The sequence below is a fragment of the Sinocyclocheilus grahami genome, unplaced genomic scaffold (genome assembly GCF_001515645.1).
Source record: "Sinocyclocheilus grahami isolate Dianchi unplaced genomic scaffold, SAMN03320097.WGS_v1.1 scaffold338.1, whole genome shotgun sequence".
Taxonomy (NCBI): domain Eukaryota; kingdom Metazoa; phylum Chordata; class Actinopteri; order Cypriniformes; family Cyprinidae; genus Sinocyclocheilus; species Sinocyclocheilus grahami.
In genome coordinates, this window is record NW_015505517.1 from 401892 (window position 1) to 423040 (window position 21149).

General features: G+C 37.3%; 2 protein-coding genes across 2 annotated transcripts in view; both read left to right on the forward strand.

Annotated features, from left to right (window-relative positions):
• On the forward strand, positions 1–13167 carry mfsd2aa (MFSD2 lysolipid transporter A, lysophospholipid a). Its single transcript, XM_016295586.1, has 14 exons — positions 1–276; positions 3656–3793; positions 4763–4887; positions 7602–7725; positions 8152–8230; positions 8608–8774; positions 8867–8957; positions 9628–9749; positions 10197–10280; positions 10570–10653; positions 10734–10846; positions 11770–11913; positions 12056–12235; positions 12354–13167. Exons 1-14 carry the CDS (start codon positions 187–189, stop codon positions 12406–12408), a joined length of 1596 nt encoding a protein of 531 aa, XP_016151072.1. The 5' UTR covers positions 1–186; the 3' UTR covers positions 12409–13167.
• The window catches only part of LOC107602918 (zona pellucida sperm-binding protein 3), a 16616-nt gene continuing 8147 nt past the window's right edge, over positions 12681–21149 (forward strand). The window contains exons 1-2 of the mRNA XM_016295540.1: positions 12681–12685; positions 15823–15912. Of these exons, the coding sequence (XP_016151026.1) occupies positions 12681–12685; positions 15823–15912 (95 nt within the window). The remainder of the gene's footprint in view (positions 12686–15822; positions 15913–21149) is intronic.

Here is a 21149-nt window from a genome sequence, read left to right on the forward strand (position 1 = left end):
AATACCGCGTGGGCGTGGACAGTGGACACGAACACTTCAGCATTCAAACGAGGCAGAAGTGGAGACCAGCATCTCGTTTTCTTAGCCCGTGGAAGCAGCACTTTGTCAAACAGTGTTACTTAACCTGAACACAAGAATAAAGAAGCTCGATCTGCTCCTGAAATAAAAACATCTCTGATTAGTGTTATGGCAAGAGGAGAGGGAGCCGAACAGTGCTCATCTGGTTTGTTGCATACAGCCAAAACTGTGAATCAAGATGGAATCAAAATTTCTAAGGTAGGTTACCTGGATATGAATTAAATAATTGATACTTCATTTTTTTGTACTATGTATTTTTTGGCTCCACATAGGTACTTTCAGAGCAGACGGTGGGGTTAATTGATAAGGCCGCGGCGGGAGTTTAGATTGATGCTGAATATAATGATTAACGTTACAGCAGCACGTGCCGTACGCTCGCTACCGTTAAGGTTTATGCGGAAGAGCTTACTTGCTACCGACACTGATGTCATATTTGTAAATATAGAAATATACGTTCAGCCGATGGACTGTATATTTGTGAATATAGATATCTGTTTGTAATGCACTCTAGCTTCATTGAGGCGTGTCTGCGAAAAATGCTGCGAAGAAAAGCCGGATTTAAAGGGGACGTGTTCATTTACCCGGAGGGAATAGAGTTTGACTTAACAAGCAAGCACGATGTATTAAGGCACAATTTGCTGTTATTTATTTGTTGTTATTGGCTAACCAATTACAAAAATGTAAACGTTTCCAGAAATGCATGCTGTCCATGACATACTGTAGATATGATTCATAGTGGGCGCTGATTACAGGCTCAAAAATTATGTGAACCCTTCAGCACGTGCCGTACGCTCGCTACCGTTAAGGTTTATGCGGAAGAGCTTACTTGCTACCGACATTGATGTCATATTTGTAAATATAGAAATATACGTTCAGCCGATGGACTGTATATTTGTGAATATAGATATCTGTTTGTAATGCACTCTAGCTTCATTGAGGCGTGTCTGCGAAGAATGCTGCGAAGAAAAGCCGGATTTAAAGGGGACGTGTTCATTTACCCGGAGGGAATAGAGTTTGACTTAACAAGCAAGCACGATGTATTAAGGCATAATTTGCTGTTATTTATTTGTTGTTATTGGCTAACCAATTACAAAAATGTAAACGTTTCCAGAAATGCATGCTGTCCATGACATACTGTAGATATGATTCATAGTGGGCGCTGATTACAGGCTCAAAAATTATGTGAACCCTCTCATGCTTTTACACATCAAAGTCAGATGTAAATAATGTCGAGCATTGCATTAATTCACCCTCCTTCTCACATGTTATTTACTATAATTAAAAGACAGTATAGCAACATAAGGAAAGCTTGCAAAACTCTCTCATTGTGAAACTGATATGCAGTGTAGTTACTTGGTACTTCGTTGTGGCTAGAAGGCTACAGGAAGCTAACAATAAATACTATTTTCTACCCATTAAATTGTGTTCTATTAACGCCTACCCCAACCCTAATCCTACCCCTTATAATAATGCAAAACAGACATTATCGATGTACAGTGTGAAAAACATTATGCTATATTGATGCGCGCATGCCCAGTAGTTTTAGCTGTATCCCTTCTTCCCTTAACCAGTGTACTTTTGATAGTAATAATAATATATATAGACTTATAATATACAATAATGTATATGACTTATACTGTCTTTTTACACGTTGCGTTGCGTAAACATAAAACCATGTCTGCATTTGTGATCGGAGAAATGACAAACAACTAGCACTGCCCTACAAACTGCTCAAAACTCGCGTTTGAATCATCAGTGGAAAATCCTTTAAATATGAAAACTTACTTACAGGCTGCGAATCAGCATTATTTGTCAGAACACCGGGGTACTTCGTTGTGGCTAGAAGGCTACAGGAAGCTAACAATAAATACAATTTTCTACCCATTAAATTGTGTTCTATTAACGCCTACCCCAACCCTAAACCTACCCCTTATAATAATGCAAAACAGACATTATCGATGTACAGTGTGAAAAATATTATGCTATATTGATGCGCGCATGCCCAGTAGTTTTAGCTGTATCCCTTCTTCCCTTAAACAGTGTACTTTTGATAGTAATAATAATATATATAGACTTATAATATACAATAATGTCAGCTTTCCTCTCCCACTGTTGCTATGCGACAGAGCGCTAATCGGGAACCTCTGGTGTCGCAATTAGGAAATCCTGCGAAGTCGGAGCATCCTTCATGCACTTCGGAGGCGTGGCCTTTGAAGTCCGTGCCCTTCGAAGTGTGTGCACTGAACTTTGGGACACAGCTAGAGAGATGCAGGGGATCCAGTGTCGTGCCGAAAATTGATCGCCTGCCGAAAACTGATTGCCGTCCGCGTCCATCCATTTTACACTTGCCAAAAATTTATTACAGTCTCTTCTTATTGAGTGAACTGTTCTTTCCGCCTGAAAAATGAATTGATTTCATTCATGGTTGTTATATTTGATAGATTATAGCTCATTCAGTCCTTTTTAGCTGTTGAAATACCTTTTAAATGGCCAATAAAACCCATAAAATGCAGTTTTACACTTGCCAAAAATTGAACTGTTCTTTCTGCCTCAAAATGACTTGATTTCATTCATGGTTGCTGTCAACAGGTAAATAGGACTGAATGAGCTATAATCTGTCAAATATAACAACCATGAATGAAATCAAGCCATTTTGAGGCAGAAAGAAGAGTTAAGAGTAAGTGTAAAATGGACGGACGCGGACGGCAATCAGTTTTTGGCAGATGATCAATTTTCGGCACGACACCGGCATTGTAGGCTATACTCTCCCAGGAAACAGTCCTCATCCTCCATAAAATGCGTTGCACACATCTGAATATTTGGGTTGAAGTGTTCCGGAACAGTGTTGTAAATACAACTTAACCACTGATGTCTAGTTGTGTCCTCTTTTTGAAAGCCAAACAAAGTAGTTTCGCTTTCACAACGAAACACATAGCGTCTCCACGACATGGTGGCGACGGCAACAATACTACAGCGAGAATCAAAGTTACGCCGCCTTTCTTTGCGTGAACATTTGGGCGGTGTTATGCAAATCTTCCCACTTAGTGACGTAGACATGTGGGGGCGTGTTTAAATGAGGCATTTTAGGAGGGCGTGGACGAGTCTTAACTTTTATAAAGAATATCTCTTTGGGTTTGAGATTTTAGTCTTTGCAACTTAATGGATCTTATATATTCACGAACAGCTTGTAACAATCCAAAGAGAAAGGAAAACTTGAAATCGCATCATATGACCCCTTTAAAATGCAGGTAGAAGAGTTAAAAGTCCAGTTTAACTGTAATGTCCCTGTAGAGGGAACTTGAGGTTCTTATTACTGCTGGACTGAAATGCTAAGAGCACTCCAGCAGTTCTGAATGGTCTTTGATGCGGAGCACTGGGATTTAATTTTTATTTTAAGAGCTTCAAATGGAATGTCATATAAACACAGAGTCCAAACTAAATCAGCTCCTCCGGTTAGAATTTTATCGTGTCCTCTTGCGGTGAAAAGTTAATCGGTCTCTTATGGCTCTTGTTTTACTTGCTACAATCACTGTCATTGTCCTTCTCTTCGTAACCTCTTTTTTTGTCCTCCTTTCAGCTCTCCCCACAGCAGGAGAGGAAAAGAGCTCTGACTGTGTGGAGCAAGGTGTGTTTTGCAATCGGAGGGGCTCCGTATCAGATCACAGCCACCGCCCTGGGCTTCTTTCTGCAAATCTTCTTGCTTGATGTGGCACTGGTGAGCATACATATGGGAACGCTATAACTGATTGGTAGAGGATCTATACCGTGAGACCTCGACACCTGATTATAAAAATAAACTGGCTCAGTGATTGTTTTTGTTTCTGTATCATATCACTCCATATCGCTAGATAGAATGGTGAGAAAATTATCTCTCGTTGCTGTAATCAAACAAAGCAAGCGAACAATGGCCCAGAGCCCCAGGTCAAGGGCAGAAACAAGTGTGGGAGAGAAAGAAAGAGCATGTGAGAGGGCAGAAAGCAGATACAAAACTGATCTGTCTTGCTGTGTGCACTGCATCCCTGTGACTTTAACAATTCTCAGCTCCAGTTATCTTGTTCAAAACTCCTTCTGCCTCATTATTGCAACAGTTTCCATAGCGATAGCCAATCAGATCTTCTCATCGGAGTCAGCCGAGCAAATGAAGGATTGGCACCAGATGAAGTGTTATATGGTTGAAGAACAATCTGTTATTTGCTTGATATTGCAAATTGGCATTTGTAGTCATGTTATTTTAATTCATTATCATAATCATTAACACACTGGTTTGTAGCGCAGATAGTTTTAGTGTTTACTTCACTTTGTTATTCTTCTAGTTATTTACCTATACCGGCTAATAAATTAGACATTTCATGCATTCAAACAAAATAGCTTGCTGCTTTGTTTTTATATATAGAGCTGTGCGATAATGTAGGTACATTTTGCGTGGATATAAACTAAAGAATCATGCAACCAGTATTTGCTACATAAAATCTCTCTTATGTGAGTATACTGTACATATGAATATATTTATATATCCAACTATATATAATAGAACTGTGTGATAATAGGCTACAGTTCACATTTTATGACAATAGACCTTTTTCACATTTCCAGGTTTCTCAGCAGCAGTTTCTAACTATTCTTATTTTTCTACAGTCTGTATTGTAAATCCTACATTAACTAATGACTAAATCTGTTTTTCTAGTTGGATCCCCTCAATGCTTCTGTGATCCTGTTTGTGGGTCGGGCCTGGGATGCTGTGACTGATCCTGCAATTGGGTTTTTAGTAAGCAGAAGCCCATGGACACGGCACGGACGTATGATGCCCTGGTATGTGATAGTCAGAAATGCACATAATGAAATGATCCAGTAATGTGTGCTGGATGTGGAATATGCATGGTAGTGTTTTCCAAATTCATGAGGAAATTAAAAGGAAATGAAAACTCTATCTATTAAGCTGAAACTCTGGGACTGGGTGGGTATTCACAGAGAGTGAAAGAGAGAGACGTATTAAAGACAGAGAAATGAGCAGTAGCCATGGTGATAGAGCCGAGTCCATCTGCTTTGGGTTGTGTGTACAGGAGGTTACTAGAGTGTACAACAGCACCACGTGTTATAATCTCTCTGGGATTTTGCTGACTGTTTATGCATGCACTCAGATGTGGCATGAAAAGTATAAAGCAAAAATCTACAATCCCCATCACTAAAGGGCACACACACCCTCACACTTTATTAGTAGGAACTCGCTGGTTCTTTTTGTAAGTGTTCATTATGAAACACTATCCAGCCTAACAATTCGGAGAAAATGATTCTTGTTTAATGGTGTGAAATAGAAACTTTTTAATAAAATTAATGGATTGAAGATTGTCACACCAATATTTAGTTTGTGCAGTATGAATGCAGGCATAGAAAACAAGATATGATCAAGGGGTTGAAGTAAAATACAATGCAAATTTATTGTTATGTTTGTAAGGTGTGTGTGTATGTATTAATGGCATGTGGGAAAACGGATGTTGAGTGCAGAAAAAACCTCTTGCATCCTGATTGGCTTAGTCGACCACACCACCAGAATTGACCAATCAGAGTGTAAGCATCATGCAGGAGAGCTGAGAGAGGTAGTTTTAAACAGCAGTTTGTTAATGTTAGCAGTTTCAGTTTTGAAATGGACCAGAAGAGATTTCTTGACCACAATCAGGAAATTATAAATACTTATTTAAAATAATTTTTTTAGAAATTTATATTTTTGAAATGTATTTAAATAAAAAAATAGAAATGTAAAAAACTAATGTACAAATACATAAAAATGTAATGCAATACAATACCTGGCAGTCACATACACTGGCAATGTCAGAAGTCTGAGACATTCTATGTCTTTTATAGGATGTGATGCATTGTGTATTTATTTTTTTATTTTTTCAAAAATACATTTCATTCAAATACATTCAACATATTTTGTTTTGACCATGTTGTCCCTTCTAACTACGAGATTAAAAGTTAATTTGCCCATTCAAAAATCAATACCTTCTGTCAATGTATTGATGTAATATCATGACAGGCATGTATTGTGGTGCTAAAGTGCTCTGCTAATCACCTGGTTTCTGAAGGGTGTGCACTTTAAAAGCCTGGTGGCATGAAGATATCAGTGCTGTTTATGAGAAGGAAGTGGAGCAAAATATTTTTTACTTACTGGGACTTGGCATGTATTGGACTTCTCCAGGGTGGGCAACTCCAGTAATAGACTAGGAGGGTTTTACAGCTTCCTGTGGGGCACTTATGACAAAGAATAGAGCAGCTGCAATTCTAGACTGTCATGCATCTGCAAGAGTGAATAAGACATTAACTGTTTCCTCTCTGCATATCAGAGGTAGCCGTCTTATGCTGGTGGCTTCACTGCTGTTTATGCGATGCTGAACAGTGATTTGTCATGAGTACACGCTGCCATATGCACAGTCAGTCAATCATTAATTATGATATTAATATAAATGTCCCGAATTGCACAAATCTTGCGTCACTTATAGACTGACATTGCTTAAAGTAATAATACATTCCATATATTCATTTAGCAGACACTTTTTAATCTAGTCATGCACCAAAATAATTTTTTGTCGAATCCAAAATTAAACTTTTCATTTAGCTAAAACCGAAAATAACGTTTCAGTTATTCAATTTGGGTAATTAGTTAATTCCGGATGCTGTTCTGTCATGTTCTCAAAGTTGATTCGGTCATAGTTGGCTAATTTTTGGTCATGGTGAAGCAAACACTGCTGTTAAATGTCACTGATTAGATCAATTAATCAAAAATTTTGGTGCATCACTCCTTTCTTTTAGAATGATTTATTAAAGGATTTTCCTTCTTTTAGTCATTTGTTTGTGACTCATACTACACAGATTGTGCTGTATTTATGTAACCTATTACATTTGCAAAAAGTATACAATGGAGCACACAGCATGGAAAATACTGTATTCCAAAATGCAATGTGGCCAATACAGATTCTGAAGTCTCCACCGCCCCTTTATTGATCATAGAAATGAAAGAGGAGCTCATTGTATGATGTTTTTCTCTCCTGCTGTATACACTTGTCATTGTCAGTCTGAACTTTCGATTTCAAGTGTCTTAATGGTCACTGTTTTCCTTGTAGACGCTCTGATCGGATTAGTGCACAGAGTTTTTAAAATGAGGTGGTGTGATTAGAGAAATCCTTTTCACATCCTGCCAAAGTCTAGCTGGCTTGGTTAGTTAAACATCCAATGAAACCCTGCGCAGCAGAGGCTCTTGTTTATAGCCACAGGGGAAAGATCGGTAAACCTCATAGAGATGAGGTTCACGCTCATTACCTCACTTAACCTCATACAGATGAGTTCATACACACCTACACACCCCACTGTGATCCTATTCATCCTCAAACCTTACACAAGCAGAGATGCTGTGTGGGGTTTTTGCATCAGTTCTTAACCGATCTGCATTCCTGGTTCTTCCCCTAAAGCTTAACATCTGCAACAAGCCTTAGTACAATTGGATGAAGATGACTGTTTTCTCTCTGCAGGATTCTGGTGTCCACCATACCAGCTGTGTTGTGTTATTTCCTGATATGGGTAGTTCCACCTATAGAGCAGGGAAAGATAATGTGGTATCTGCTCTTCTACTGTCTCTTCCAGACTCTCCAAACAGTTAGTACACATTCTTCTAGTTTTTGAGGAATTCAATTTATCATTATTTACTGTGATGCTATATATTTATATACTTGTATGTCAACTACTTGTCAAACATTGGGACACAAAGGATTTAAAAAGGGTTAATCTAAATGTTTATGCTTAAATGTCTTTTCAACTAACTACTTAAATACTCATTATTTAATGTATTTATTTATTGCTTTTTTTGAAAAAATTAATGAGTAGGACAGGATACATTGGATGCATGCATAGCAAATCATAGCAAAAATAGTTTAAATCACATATTCATACTTCCATTTGTGTTGTTTTGTAGTTTTAATAATGAGAATGAGAAGGTGTGTACAAAATTTTGACTGGTATTGCATTTGTTAATTAGCATATTTATGCCATTCTGTCAGTGAGTAACTGTGTTTGTGTGTTCAGTGCTTTCATGTGCCTTACTCCGCTCTGACCATGTTCATCAGCAATAAACAGGAGGAACGAGATTCAGCCACAGCGTACCGTAAGAGCATTTACACTCATTTTTATGCCTTACTGTTGCAATCTGCTAGATAATACATGCAACAACCACATAATAACTGTAAAAGCAATGAAACATTTCTTCTTATCAATGTTGAAAAAGTTGTGCTGCTTAATGTTTTTGTGGAAACCTTTATACATTATTTTTAGGATTCTATGATGCACAAGTTCAAAACAACAGGATTTAATTGAAATATACATTTTAGATAATGATATAAGTGTTTTTTACTGTCACTTTTGGTAAGTTTAATGCATCCTTGCTGAATAAAATAATTAATTCTGAATGGTAGTGTGTTATGTGTGACCAGTTCTTCACAGCGTAAACAATCTGACTGTTTTTCTGTTCTCTTTCTCTCTCAGGCATGACTGTAGAGGTATTGGGTACAGTAATTGGCACTGGCGTTCAGGGGCAGATTGTAGGCATGGCCAACACCCCCTGCATTAACAACACATCCCCGACCAACAGCTCCAATCACTCTGTGCATGGCAATAACTCTCAGTTACTGGATAACAAAGTTTTTAATGAGGTGAGAGGGGGCGTGGTCATTATAAAACAGAAGACTGTTTCATATCTCATGAACCTCTGGCACCTCAATCATCATATCTCTCTCTTTCACAGAGGCTTGCATATATGATTGCATCTGCAGTCATAAGTTTGATCTATGTCCTGTGTGCTGTTGTGCTGTTTTTTGGAGTGAGAGAGCAGGACAGTGAGTTACTTCCCTTTACATACACATTCACATTATTCACACTGAGTCTTTACAAAATATGGAATACAAAAATAAGCCTAGAGAAACCATTTTACAGCAAGGGAATAGCGATATAATGGTAATACTTTTATTACATAATGCATTAAGTATCATAAACAAATATTAATAAACAATGTAAAAGTATTGATCATTGTTAGTTTATGTTCTTTATATACTAACACTTTTTAAACATTTTAAGTTGTTTAAAATAATAGTTGAAGTATTGTGAATGAACATGGATTAACAATAAATGATAGAATATTTATAAATGAACATCAAACCTAGCTTAATAAATGCTATTTGTTCAGTGTTAGTTGATGAGACCAAATTTATTAATAATGCTAACGAATTGAACCTTATTGTAAAGTATTACCTGTGCAGGTAAACAAGTAAAATATTTCATATTTGTATTAAGATTGTATTTTTTATAATTGTACACATAAAATACAATTTTTATAATTTAAATGTTGTCATTTTATAATTTAAATATTACCCTCTCAGTAACTCATGAACTCCGCAAACCCATGTTGAAACCCTGGTGTAATTGTAGGCTGTTCACAAAGAAACTTGGTGTATCAACATTGAATGTGTATTTTGGTGCATTTATTCTTTTTCCTCTTGTCTTTTTCAGATCAGGGTGGTTTAAAAGCACAGAAGCATATGTCATTTCAGACCGGTTTGCGGCTGGTGATGGGTCATGGGCCATATGTTAAACTGGTGCTGGCCTTCCTCTTCACTTCTCTGGCCTTCATGGTAAGAAAAGCACTTTAGAGATGCATCTAAAACATGTCACATTTGTTCTGAAATGCTTCGTTGTACCTATGTTCATTTCAGTTGTATGACGAGATTTCATTCCACATCATTTACAAAGATGCAAACTTTGTGTTTTCACTAGACAGTTTTTCAGGTGATATGTATGAGAGAAAGCAGTTTCTGGAACTGACCACAGCACAGCTCTACGTTACAGAGATGAGCTTTTTTAGTTACAACAGAGAGAGAGAGAGAGAGAGAGAGAGACAGGCTGCCATGCAAGAGATTAGGTTTAGAATCATAGTCAGCATTTTGACAGGTTTGCAGTCAAAAGCGAAGTTCAGAATTGTTTTGAGACTGAGGTTGGGTTTGAAATGAAGACACTGTATGGACAATAATCATCAGTCGCTTGATGGAATCTCATTTCATCGGTCCGTTTTCCTTTCTCAGCTGCTGGAGGGAAATTTTGCTGTGTTCATCAAGTACACACTGGGATTCAGAGAGGATTTTCAGAACATCTTACTGGTCATCATGGTGAGAGTGTTTTCAACCGACTGCTTGAATAAGTGTTTTTGTGCACTTCTGAATTGTTTGGTTGGGTGTTTTAACAGCACTCAGCAATTTGGATGAGGTTAGCAGTCTCCATAGTGATGAAAGACATGTGTTTCTGGTTTAGAAGCAGCATGACTTTGAGTTGACAGATGAAAAGACTGTTTATAACTTCAGCAGGGTTTGCACTATTATCTTGGAGTTGCATAATATGGTAATGAGGTTTTGTAGGGGGTCAAACGTAAATAACGGTTTGTGTGATTTGTCTTCCCAGCTGTCTGCCACTCTTACTATTCCCATGTGGCAGTGGTTCCTCTGCCGGTTTGGCAAAAAGACTGCTGTGTACATTGGCATACCAGTGAGTTTCTGATGCTTGTGTTACATTAGTGTGAGATGTGTTTGTTGGCAGTCATGATTAATTTTGTGTTTGTGTTTTAGTGGGCAGTGCCCTTCGTGATCCTGGTGGTGTGTGTAAAGAGTAGTCTCTTCGTGTCCTACATCGTATCAATCGCAGCTGGTGCCAGTGTGGCAGTGGCCTTTCTCCTGCCCTGGTGAGTGTTTTTCTGTTCCAGTTGTTCTGTATAGTCAAAGAAAAAGAAGACAGAGGTGTATTTCAGGATGTCTGCTAGCTGATATTAAAAGGAAGCATCTATAACAAAAGGCTATAGAAATATGACTTCCCAAAAAGAATCATGAATGAGAAATATTTACATTTATACATTCAGCAGACACCTGTACCCAATGTGACTTGATTTGCTAGTTGTTATTACATAGGAACCAAACTCCTGATGCTATTGCTATTCACAAATATGATAAAAATCATTCATAAATCATTCATGAAACTAATAATGCCCTTTTTTTATTTTGCTGAAGATTATTCTAATTTTTTTGTACAATGTTAAAAAATTTGTAAGGAAAACATTATTAAATGTTCTGAATATGGTAATACATTAAGACATTTGGATTATTTTATGTTTAAAAATATATAACTGTAAATAACTAACTATAAAGAACCTTCACTAAAACAAACAAATTAAGATATTATATCCACATATTTTATATATACACTACCATTCAAAAGTTTGTGGTCAATAAGAAATGAATAGTTTGATTTAGTAAGGATGTATTAAATTTATAATGTTACAAAAAAATTTTGTTTTAAATAAATGCTGTTCTGAAAATCCTGAAAACGGTTCTAAAAAATATTACGCAGCTGTTTTCAACATTGATTATTAAGATTTTAGTTTTATTAGATTTCTTATCATCAAAGTCAGCATATTAGAATGATTTCTGAAGGATCATGTGAGACTGAATACTGGAGTAATTGCTGCTGAAAATGTGGTTTTGCTATCACAGAAATAAACTTCATTGTAAAAAAAAAAAAACTGAAGTAGAATACAGTCATCTGATCCCATACCAGGATGAATTATACACCAAGTTCATAATTTCACACCTATAGATGCTTCTATTTCAGGTCCATGCTTCCAGATGTTGTAGATGATTTTAAAGTCCAGAATCCCACCTCTCAAGGCCATGAAGCTATTTTCTACTCTTTCTATGTTTTTTTCACCAAATTCGCCTCTGGAGTGTCACTTGGAGTATCAACACTAGCATTAAGGTAACTTTATATTCCTCTGTGTGTGTGTGTGTATTAAAAAGCCCTTTTATGGGTTTGTGAACAGATCATGATCTGTGATTTACATTCTGGCCTTCATATTTCATCTGCTCATATTTAGGTTCTTCTGATTCTGTCCCATTAGCTTTGCAGGTTATGTGACGGGAGTTTGTGTGCAGTCTGATTCTGTGAATCTGACATTGAAGATTCTGGTGTCGGCTGCTCCTGTATCACTTATAGCACTGGGGCTTCTCATCTTTAAAACGTATCCCATCAATGAAGAACGCAGGCAGTACAACAACAAACAGCTGCAGCTGCTACTGCGGTAGGACATATACTTACGATTTTATTTCTTTTTTTTTTTTTTTACAAAGGTCTCATAAAATGTCATGAGTCACGTTAGCAACACTTGCTGCTGACAATAAGAGTACTTTTTCTCACAGGAACGAAGAACAAGAGTCTGAGATGGAGGCCTTGAAGCCTGACATCACAGCATGAAATACCAGCTCTGACCTACAGAGGGCGCCAAAATACATCTTAACCACTGAAATAAGGAAATCTATCTATCAGCTGAACTTTCAGAGACAGAACTTTCCTCACTCAGTTGGATAACTGGACCAATGAAGGATGATGAACCCTAAAAAAATCTGCACTACTGTTATCACAGCTGCATATTTATAGAACTAACTAACTACACGATCCTATTTGCTGCTTTCAGTAACAATTACAGCTCTCCTGGGAGAGAACAAAGGGAGACTTGTATGATCAATATGAGGTTCAAATCTACCATCTACTAATACATCATATTTTGTTGCAAATCTCTTTTCTCATTTGATATGATGGATTCATATTTTGATTTCTGAATGTGAAGGATGTGTTGGGTTGCAGTTATTTGAGGACGTATTTCCTCAATGTGGTGAAGAATTGTTCGCTTTTTTTTTTTTTTTTTTGCACTTGGGGTGAAATATTTGTAGTGGAACAAAAAAAATCATTTTCTGTTTCTTTAAAGACGGCAGTTTATTAGCATGAGGAAGATGACACTTATTTGTCAAATTTTTTTTATGGTTCTGTATTTATTTATAGTGCCTTATATTGGATAAGAAAGTGAAGAGATTTTCTAAAACCTGATAAAATTATATTATAGTAATTAACACAAGTAAGTTTAAGTCACCGCTCATAGGAACATCAATTCTCTGAATCTGTGCAGCTGTGCCAAAGAGAGGAAAGTTTAGATGAAAAATGTTCATTGGTGCAGTATTTTTCCAACATGAAATGTTGGTATCTGAACATCAATTCTCTGAATCTGTGCAGCTGTGCCAAAGAGAGGAACGTTTAGATGAAAAATGTTCATTGGTGCAGTATTTTTCCAACATGAAATGTTGGTATCTCTGTACATTTGTGTGTGTGTGTGTGTGTGTGTGTGTGTGACTGTGCACATGAAGCAGTTTAGTCAGTTTCACAGACTGTGGATATAGTGAAATTAAAGCTGGTACTGTAAGGTCAACTTCCATGCTCCGAGATCTAGAGCGGTCGGAGTTATGGACGTTATGTGCTAAATAGTTGTCAGTAATGTTATCAACCTTAAGTTTATTCTCCCTGTAAATACTGAGCTGAAATGTCTGGAAATGATCTCAATTGGAAATCGTCTTGTTTTGTTCAGCAGAACAAAGTATTTAGACTGTAGTACAAGAGATTATTAATGGGAGATGATTTTTGTCAAAACTACAAACACCACCAGAACTGTACAATGTGTGTTATGTATTATTTTATGGCCTTTATAAACAGACAGACGTTGTGCATTTATATTGTGCTTATTAAATTTGTGTTGTAAATACTATCAAACCTTCAAAATAATTTATGTAACTGGACTGGTTTGGTATTTTAATTTAATGAATAACAACTAATTGTCAGATATGTCCATCATTACTTGCCGTTAGGGATGTAACGATTAAGCGCGAGCCGGTTGAAAATCGATTCAAATATGTGACAATTCAAATCGGTTGAGATGCTAAACAAATCGCGATTCATTTAGTGGTAGGAGTTTATAAGAATCCATGTCTGAGGGGAACTGACTGTCTTTAGAAAAGTTTAGATGGTATTATTTTCTTTTCCTCTTGCCTCTGTATAATGCATATTAAAGTTCATAAGTTTGTTTACAGCGGAAACCAAGGAAACGCTTTAAGCGCCACCTGCTGGCAGAGCGTGAATCTGCGTCTCATTCAGCTCGTCTGCTGTTTCGGTTTCATGCAGATATTTTTGATGTATAGTTTCATAAAACTGAAGTGTATTTATTTATAGTGCCTTATATTGGATAAGAAAGTGAAGAGATTTTCTAAAACCTGATAAAATTATATTATAGTAATTAACACAAGTAAGTTTAAGTCACCGCTCATAGGAACATCAATTCTCTGAATCTGTGCAGCTGTGCCAAAGAGAGGAACGTTTAGATGAAAAATGTTCATTGGTGCAGTATTTTTCCAACATGAAATGTTGGTATCTCTGTACATTTGTGTGTGTGTGTGTGTGTGTGTGTGTGTGACTGTGCACATGAAGCAGTTTAGTCAGTTTCACAGACTGTGGATATAGTGAAATTAAAGCTGGTACTGTAAGGTCAACTTCCATGCTCCGAGATCTAGAGCGGTCGGAGTTATGGACGTTATGTGCTAAATAGTTGTCAGTAATGTTATCAACCTTAAGTTTATTCTCCCTGTAAATACTGAGCTGAAATGTCTGGAAATGATCTCAATTGGAAATCGTCTTGTTTTGTTCAGCAGAACAAAGTATTTAGACTGTAGTACAAGAGATTATTAATGGGAGATGATTTTTGTCAAAACTACAAACACCACCAGAACTGTACAATGTGTGTTATGTATTATTTTATGGCCTTTATAAACAGACAGACGTTGTGCATTTATATTGTGCTTATTAAATTTGTGTTGTAAATACTATCAAACCTTCAAAATAATTTATGTAACTGGACTGGTTTGGTATTTTAATTTAATGAATAACAACTAATTGTCAGATATGTCCATCATTACTTGCCGTTAGGGATGTAACGATTAAGCGCGAGCCGGTTGAAAATCGATTCAAATATGTGACAATTCAAATCGGTTGAGATGCTAAACAAATCGCGATTCATTTAGTGGTAGGAGTTTATAAGAATCCATGTCTGAGGGGAACTGACTGTCTTTAGAAAAGTTTAGATGGTATTATTTTCTTTTCCTCTTGCCTCTGTATAATGCATATTAAAGTTCATAAGTTTGTTTACAGCGGAAACCAAGGAAACGCTTTAAGCGCCACCTGCTGGCAGAGAGTGAATCTGCGTCTCATTCAGCTCGTCTGCTGTTTCGGTTTCATGCAGATATTTTTGATGTATAGTTTCATAAAACTGAAGTCAAACCATTCCGTTTTTGCTTCAAATTTCGAAATTATACAATCTAATTTAGATTAAAAACTGCTCATGTTGCATGCATGCAGCATCTTTGTTTTGATCAGGATTAAAATGCAGTGGTTGCCTCTAATTTTAAACGGAAAGAGCACAGACAAATCCTTAGTTTGTTTATATGAAGAGATTTATTTTATTCGTGTTATTTATTTGATTTGGGGCTTGTTTTAAAATTTTAATTTAGTTTTGTTATTTACATTTACATTATATAAAAATTTTGTCATTTAGCAGACACTTTTATCCAAAGTGACTTACAAATGAGGACAATAGAAGCAATCAAAACCAACAAAAGAGCAATAATATGCTAGGGCTATATTAGTATATTATTATAGTGTTATATTTCAATTTGACAAAGAAATGTTCAGCATTTTGTCCAAGCAATAATAAAAGGACATTTCATTTATAATTTGTCTTAAATCTCATTTTGTAAAAAAATAAATAAATCGTGAATCGAATCTTGAGTTGAGTGAATCGTTACATCCCTACTTGCCGTTATCAACCCCGAAACTCCCTCCATTATCACAGAGTCAATGTGCTATAAAACATCGCTATAAAAGGTAATAATTCATCAGGTTCTGAATAAGAATCAGTTCTTAACCTGAAGAGAGGTTGCATACTACTGTGTAATACTGGCAAACCTTCAAAAGAATTTTAATTTATGTAATTAGACTGGGTTTAAGACATTATTTATGGCTTGGGTTTGGTGTTTTAATTTCATGAAAAATAACTAATTGTGAAGAATCACTGGTTTAATATTCATATTTTACCAAAAAGCTAACTGTTATGGGAACCGAACTCATGACACTGGTGTTGCTAGTGCTATTAACTAATATGAACAAAAAGTCATTCATACAAATAATAATTCCTTATTTTGCTTTAGCAAGGAAAATTGTATTAAATGGTCTGAATATGTTGAAAAATTAAGACATATGTTTAAAAATAACAAATCTGTTAAAAACCAGGCCTTTATGGACAACAAGACATTATGGACTGGGTTTGGTGTTTTAATTTCATGGATAACTAATTTTGAAGAATCACTGTAGTGTTAAAAAAAGCATGTATATGTGTGTATATATATATATATACAGTGGGTACGGAAAGTATTCAGACCCCCTTAAATTTTTCACTCTTTGTTATATTGCAGCCATTTGCTAAAATCATTTAAGTTCATTTTTTTTCCTCATTAATGTACACACAGCACCCCATATTGACAGAAAAACACAGAATTGTTGACATTTTTGCAGATTTATTAAAAAAGAAAAACTGAAATATCACATGGTCCTAAGTATTCAGACCCTTTGCTCAGTATTTAGTAGAAGCACCCTTTTGATCTAATACAGCCATGAGTCTTTTTGGGAAAGATGCAACAAGTTTTTCACACCTGGATTTGGGGATCCTCTGCCATTCCTCCTTGCAGATCCTCTCCAGTTCTGTCAGGTTGAATGGTAAACGTTGGTGGACAGACATTTTTAGGTCTCTCCAGAGATGCTCAATTGGGTTTAAGTCAGGGCTCTGGCTGGGCCATTCAAGAACAGTCACAGAGTTGTTGTGAAGCCACTCCTTCATTATTTTAGCTGTGTGCTTAGGGTCATTGTCTTGTTGGAAGATAAACCTTCGGCCCAGTCTGAGGTCCTGAGCACTCTGAAGAAGGTTTTCGTCCAGGATATCCCTGTACTTGGCCGCATTCATCTTTCCCTCAATTCCAACCAGTCGTCCTGTCCCTGCAGCTGAAAAACACCCCCACAGCATGATGCTGCCACCACCATGCTTCACTGTTGAGACTGTATTGGACAGGTGATGAGCAGTGCCTGGTTTTCCCCACACATACCGCTTAGAATTAAGGCCAAAAAGTTCTATCTGGATCTCATCATACCAGAGAATCTTATTTCTCACCATCTCACAACTCCATGCGGGCTTTCATGTGTCTTGCACCGAGGAGAGGCTTCCGTCGGGCCACTCTACCATAAAGCCCCGACTGGTGGAGGGCTGCAGTGATGGTTGACTTTCTAAAACTTTCTCCCATCTCCCGACTGCATCTCTGGAGCTCAGCCACAGTGATCTTTGGGTTCTTCTTTACCTCTCTCACCAAGGCTCTTCTCCCCCGATAGCTCAGTTTGGCCAGACGGCCAGCTCTAGGAAGGGTTCTGGTCATCCCAAACGTCTTCCATTTAAGGAATGGAGGCCACTGTGCTCTTGGGAACCTTAAGTGCAGCAGAATTTTTTTTGTAACCTTGGCCAGATCTGTGCCTTGCCACAATTCTGGCTCTGAGCTCTTCAGGCAGTTCCTTTGACCTCACTTCCCTTTAAGGATTATGGAGGCCACTGTGCTCTTGGGAACCTTAAGTGCAGCAGAATTTTTTTTGTAACCTTGGCCAGATCTGTGCCTTGCCACAATTCTGTCTCTGAGCTCTTCAGGCAGTTCCTTTGACCTCATGATTCTCATTTGCTCTGACATGCACTGTGTGCTGTAAGGTCTTATATAGACAGGTGTGTGGCTTTCCTAATCAAGTCCAATCAGTATAATCACACACAGCTGGACTCAAATGAAGGTGTAGAACCATCTCAAGGATGATCAGAAGAAATGGACAGCACCTGAGTTAAATATATGAGTGTCACAGCAAAGGGTCTGAATACTTAGGACCATGTGATATTTCAGTTTTTCTTTTTTAATAAATCTGCAAAAATGTCAACAATTCTGTGTTTTTCTGTCAATATGGGGTGCTCTGTGTACATTAATGAGGAAAAAAAATGAACTTAAATGATTTTAGCAAATGGCTGCAATATAACAAAGAGTGAAAAATTTAAGGGGGTCTGAATACTTTCCGTACCCACTGTATATGTGTGTGTGTACAGGTTTATATATCCTGGTGGGGACTTAAACACACAGACTCATGGGGACTCGTGTCACGGTGGGGACCTAAATTGAGCATGGGTACAAAAGCTTATAAATCATACAGAATTTTTTTTTTTTTTTTTTGAGAAAGTAAAAATACAGAAAGTTTCCTGTAAGGGGTAGGGTTGGTGTAGGGCGATAGAAAATATGATCTGTACAGTATAAAAACCATTACATCTATGGAGAGTCCCTACAAGTACAGCTGACCAGACTGTGTGTGTATATATGTATATATATATAAAACACAGTGTTGGGGAGTAACTAAGGTAGGTAACTAGGGGAGTGACTGCTCTAAAAAGCAAGACACCAAGAGTTTAGGACACAGAATAGGACATGTTATTTGATAACTCTTTTATTTCTTATTTGGGTTTATGTGCATGCTTTATTTTTTCCTCAAAACATTGTCAGATGCCATTGTTTCCTGTCATATCCATGCAAATATTTGATTTCAAAAACACTCATAGATATTAAACTATATCTTATGGTTTTAAATCTGTTTGACGATCTCAAAGAGGTGTTAAAGTCTGATTTTGTGGTGGCTTTAAAAATGAATTTGTAGGCTATAATGAAGTATAAGCGATGAAGTATTTTGAGAAGTCTGCAGTAATTAATGTTGAGTAGGCCTACTACTGTAAGGTTAACCCTGCCTGCATGGTTTACATGTTTCAAAATGATAAACAGTTGAAAACATTAATTAGAAAGTAATCCGTTACATTGCTTTAATAAAGTAGTTGAAATAGTTACACTACTTATTACATTTTAAATCAGGTAATTTGTAATCTATTACATTTCAAAAGTAACCTTCCCAACACTGTGTATATACAGTGGGTACGTTTAAGGGGGTCTGAATACTTTCCGTACCCACTGTATATATCACCAGTATATATAAATTAGTTTTTTTCCCCCTGCTCTTTCCACTTGGCTATTTGTCAGCTCAAATGACGTTCAGTGTACGTGATCGAGGACCACTGTGTGTAGTTTAGATTAGGCCTGTCAGATCGGATAGGATTACTGGAAAGTAGGGCTGGACGATATGGCCAAAATTTATATCACAATATATTTCTTAATTCAACGAAGTCAAACGCCACAAATAAATCAATGTATGGGAAACTGGTAATGTATATCGAAATATCGGAAATGTGTTTAAAAATCATATCACCGTTATTGAAAAAAATTATATCGCGATACATATTGATATTGAATTATTGTCCAGCCCTAGTGGAAACTGATGTAAAAATGCAAATAAAAGTTTTTTAAATGTACTTTATGCATTTATTTTATGCATTTTGATTTTCAATAGGCTACTTAGCACAAAATAAACATTTAAATATCTACGACATATTTTCATTGTGATGCGTCTAATTTAGTAATAAAACCCGTTACAAAGGTTTTACAAAACACATACTCATCTATAAAATGTGCATCACTTTGCGTTTTTGCTGCTAAATTATATGTAATTTCGAATTAATTCAACTAACTGGAATTGTCGAATTCTCGCGATTTTGGGGCATGTGAGTTCGTGAACGTGTTGAATGATGGGATACACTTAGCTCTCCGATGCGGGTGTTAGATGTTAGAGTGTGGATTTAATGTGCATTAATGCAACTGAGCTTTGCATTCTTCAGATCTGAGACCGTCTTGCACACTTACTTTCTGTAGCGCTTTCAAAGTGGCCAAGACTACAAGTGTGAGTGGAAGCCGTTTCTTCAGCCTTGTGGCGCCCTCTAGTGACCAACCACTTCTAACCACCTTTTTCTTCAACGCGGAAGTAAAGCCTATGGGTGAGACTTCCGGTTCATTAGCCGCTATAGACAAATAACGAGGAGAATAACAACGTGCCGTGAACGGTAAAACTGTTTGCACTACAAACCAGTGTGTTCATAATTAAAATAATACATTAAAATAATATAAGACACACCAACTTTCAATATCAAGCAGCAAAACGACCTGTTTTGTTCAGCTAAAAATAGCTGGACGGAGTGGACATGAGACCGGAAGCCACTGCAGACCCATAGAATTTACAAATGGCCGCGCCCATTTTTACGACAAGAAAAAGGTGGATAGTCTTGATTTAGTCTAGATAGATTTAGATACAAATCACCCCGTTTATAGACCAATCACGTCTAACCCCCGACCGAACCTTTTTTTTTTTAATTGCGTAATTTCCACCTGTAGGAGACCCCTGATAAAAACGGAGCAAACCGAAGGAAGAGTTTCCACCTGTAGGAAAACGATACGTAAAACATAATAAAAGCGTACTAGTAGGTAATTAATATGAAAGTGAACAACATAACTCGCGTAGTTCTATGTTTGATTCTTGGCATTTCCTCCAGCCCAACACTGTTAAATAGTGTCTCAGCGTCATCTTTATTAGATAAAAGAGCCGATCGCCCAAGAACAGCTCGCGGGAAACACTCTGGGAAACTTCTAGTGCGCTATCCGTTCACAGACACGCCAGACCTGACGCTCCAGAGGCCTGTCCTGCGGATCCGTGGCCGAGCACCTGCGAGAGTCCCACCTGGCGAGGGGTACCTGCCCAGATACAGCCGGCTCCCGGATGTGTCGGTGACCTGTTCACGCTCTGGATTCGTTTTAAGGGTAAAAAATAATTTCTACGGTTTCTCAGCCATCGCAGAGGAGCTGACGCTCGGAGAAACCTGTAAAAGTAACGGGGTCCTTGAGCCGCATAACGACCTGCTCTTCACATACAGGCTCACCGACTGTCAGGGAGAACAACAGGTGAGCGTCATTTCAAAAGAATGTAGTTTGTCATTTGTCATTTATCATTGCCAAATAATGACACGACTCAATTCCAACTGAAAGGTGTTTCCTGATTACGTTGCCTACAAATATGTCCTGCATTACGTGTGTCTGTCACACCGAAACTCGCTTCGTTATCAC

Excerpts from the sequence above, each read along its gene's own strand:
- mfsd2aa (XM_016295586.1), top strand. The coding sequence starts at position 187 with ATGGCAAGAGGAGAGGGAGCCGAACAGTGCTCATCTGGTTTGTTGCAT. Across the intron at positions 277-3,655 it reads ATGGAATCAAAATTTCTAAG|CTCTCCCCACAGCAGGAGAG; the intron begins GTAGGTTACCTG and ends TCCTCCTTTCAG. Across the intron at positions 8,231-8,607 it reads AGATTCAGCCACAGCGTACC|GCATGACTGTAGAGGTATTG; the intron begins GTAAGAGCATTT and ends TTTCTCTCTCAG.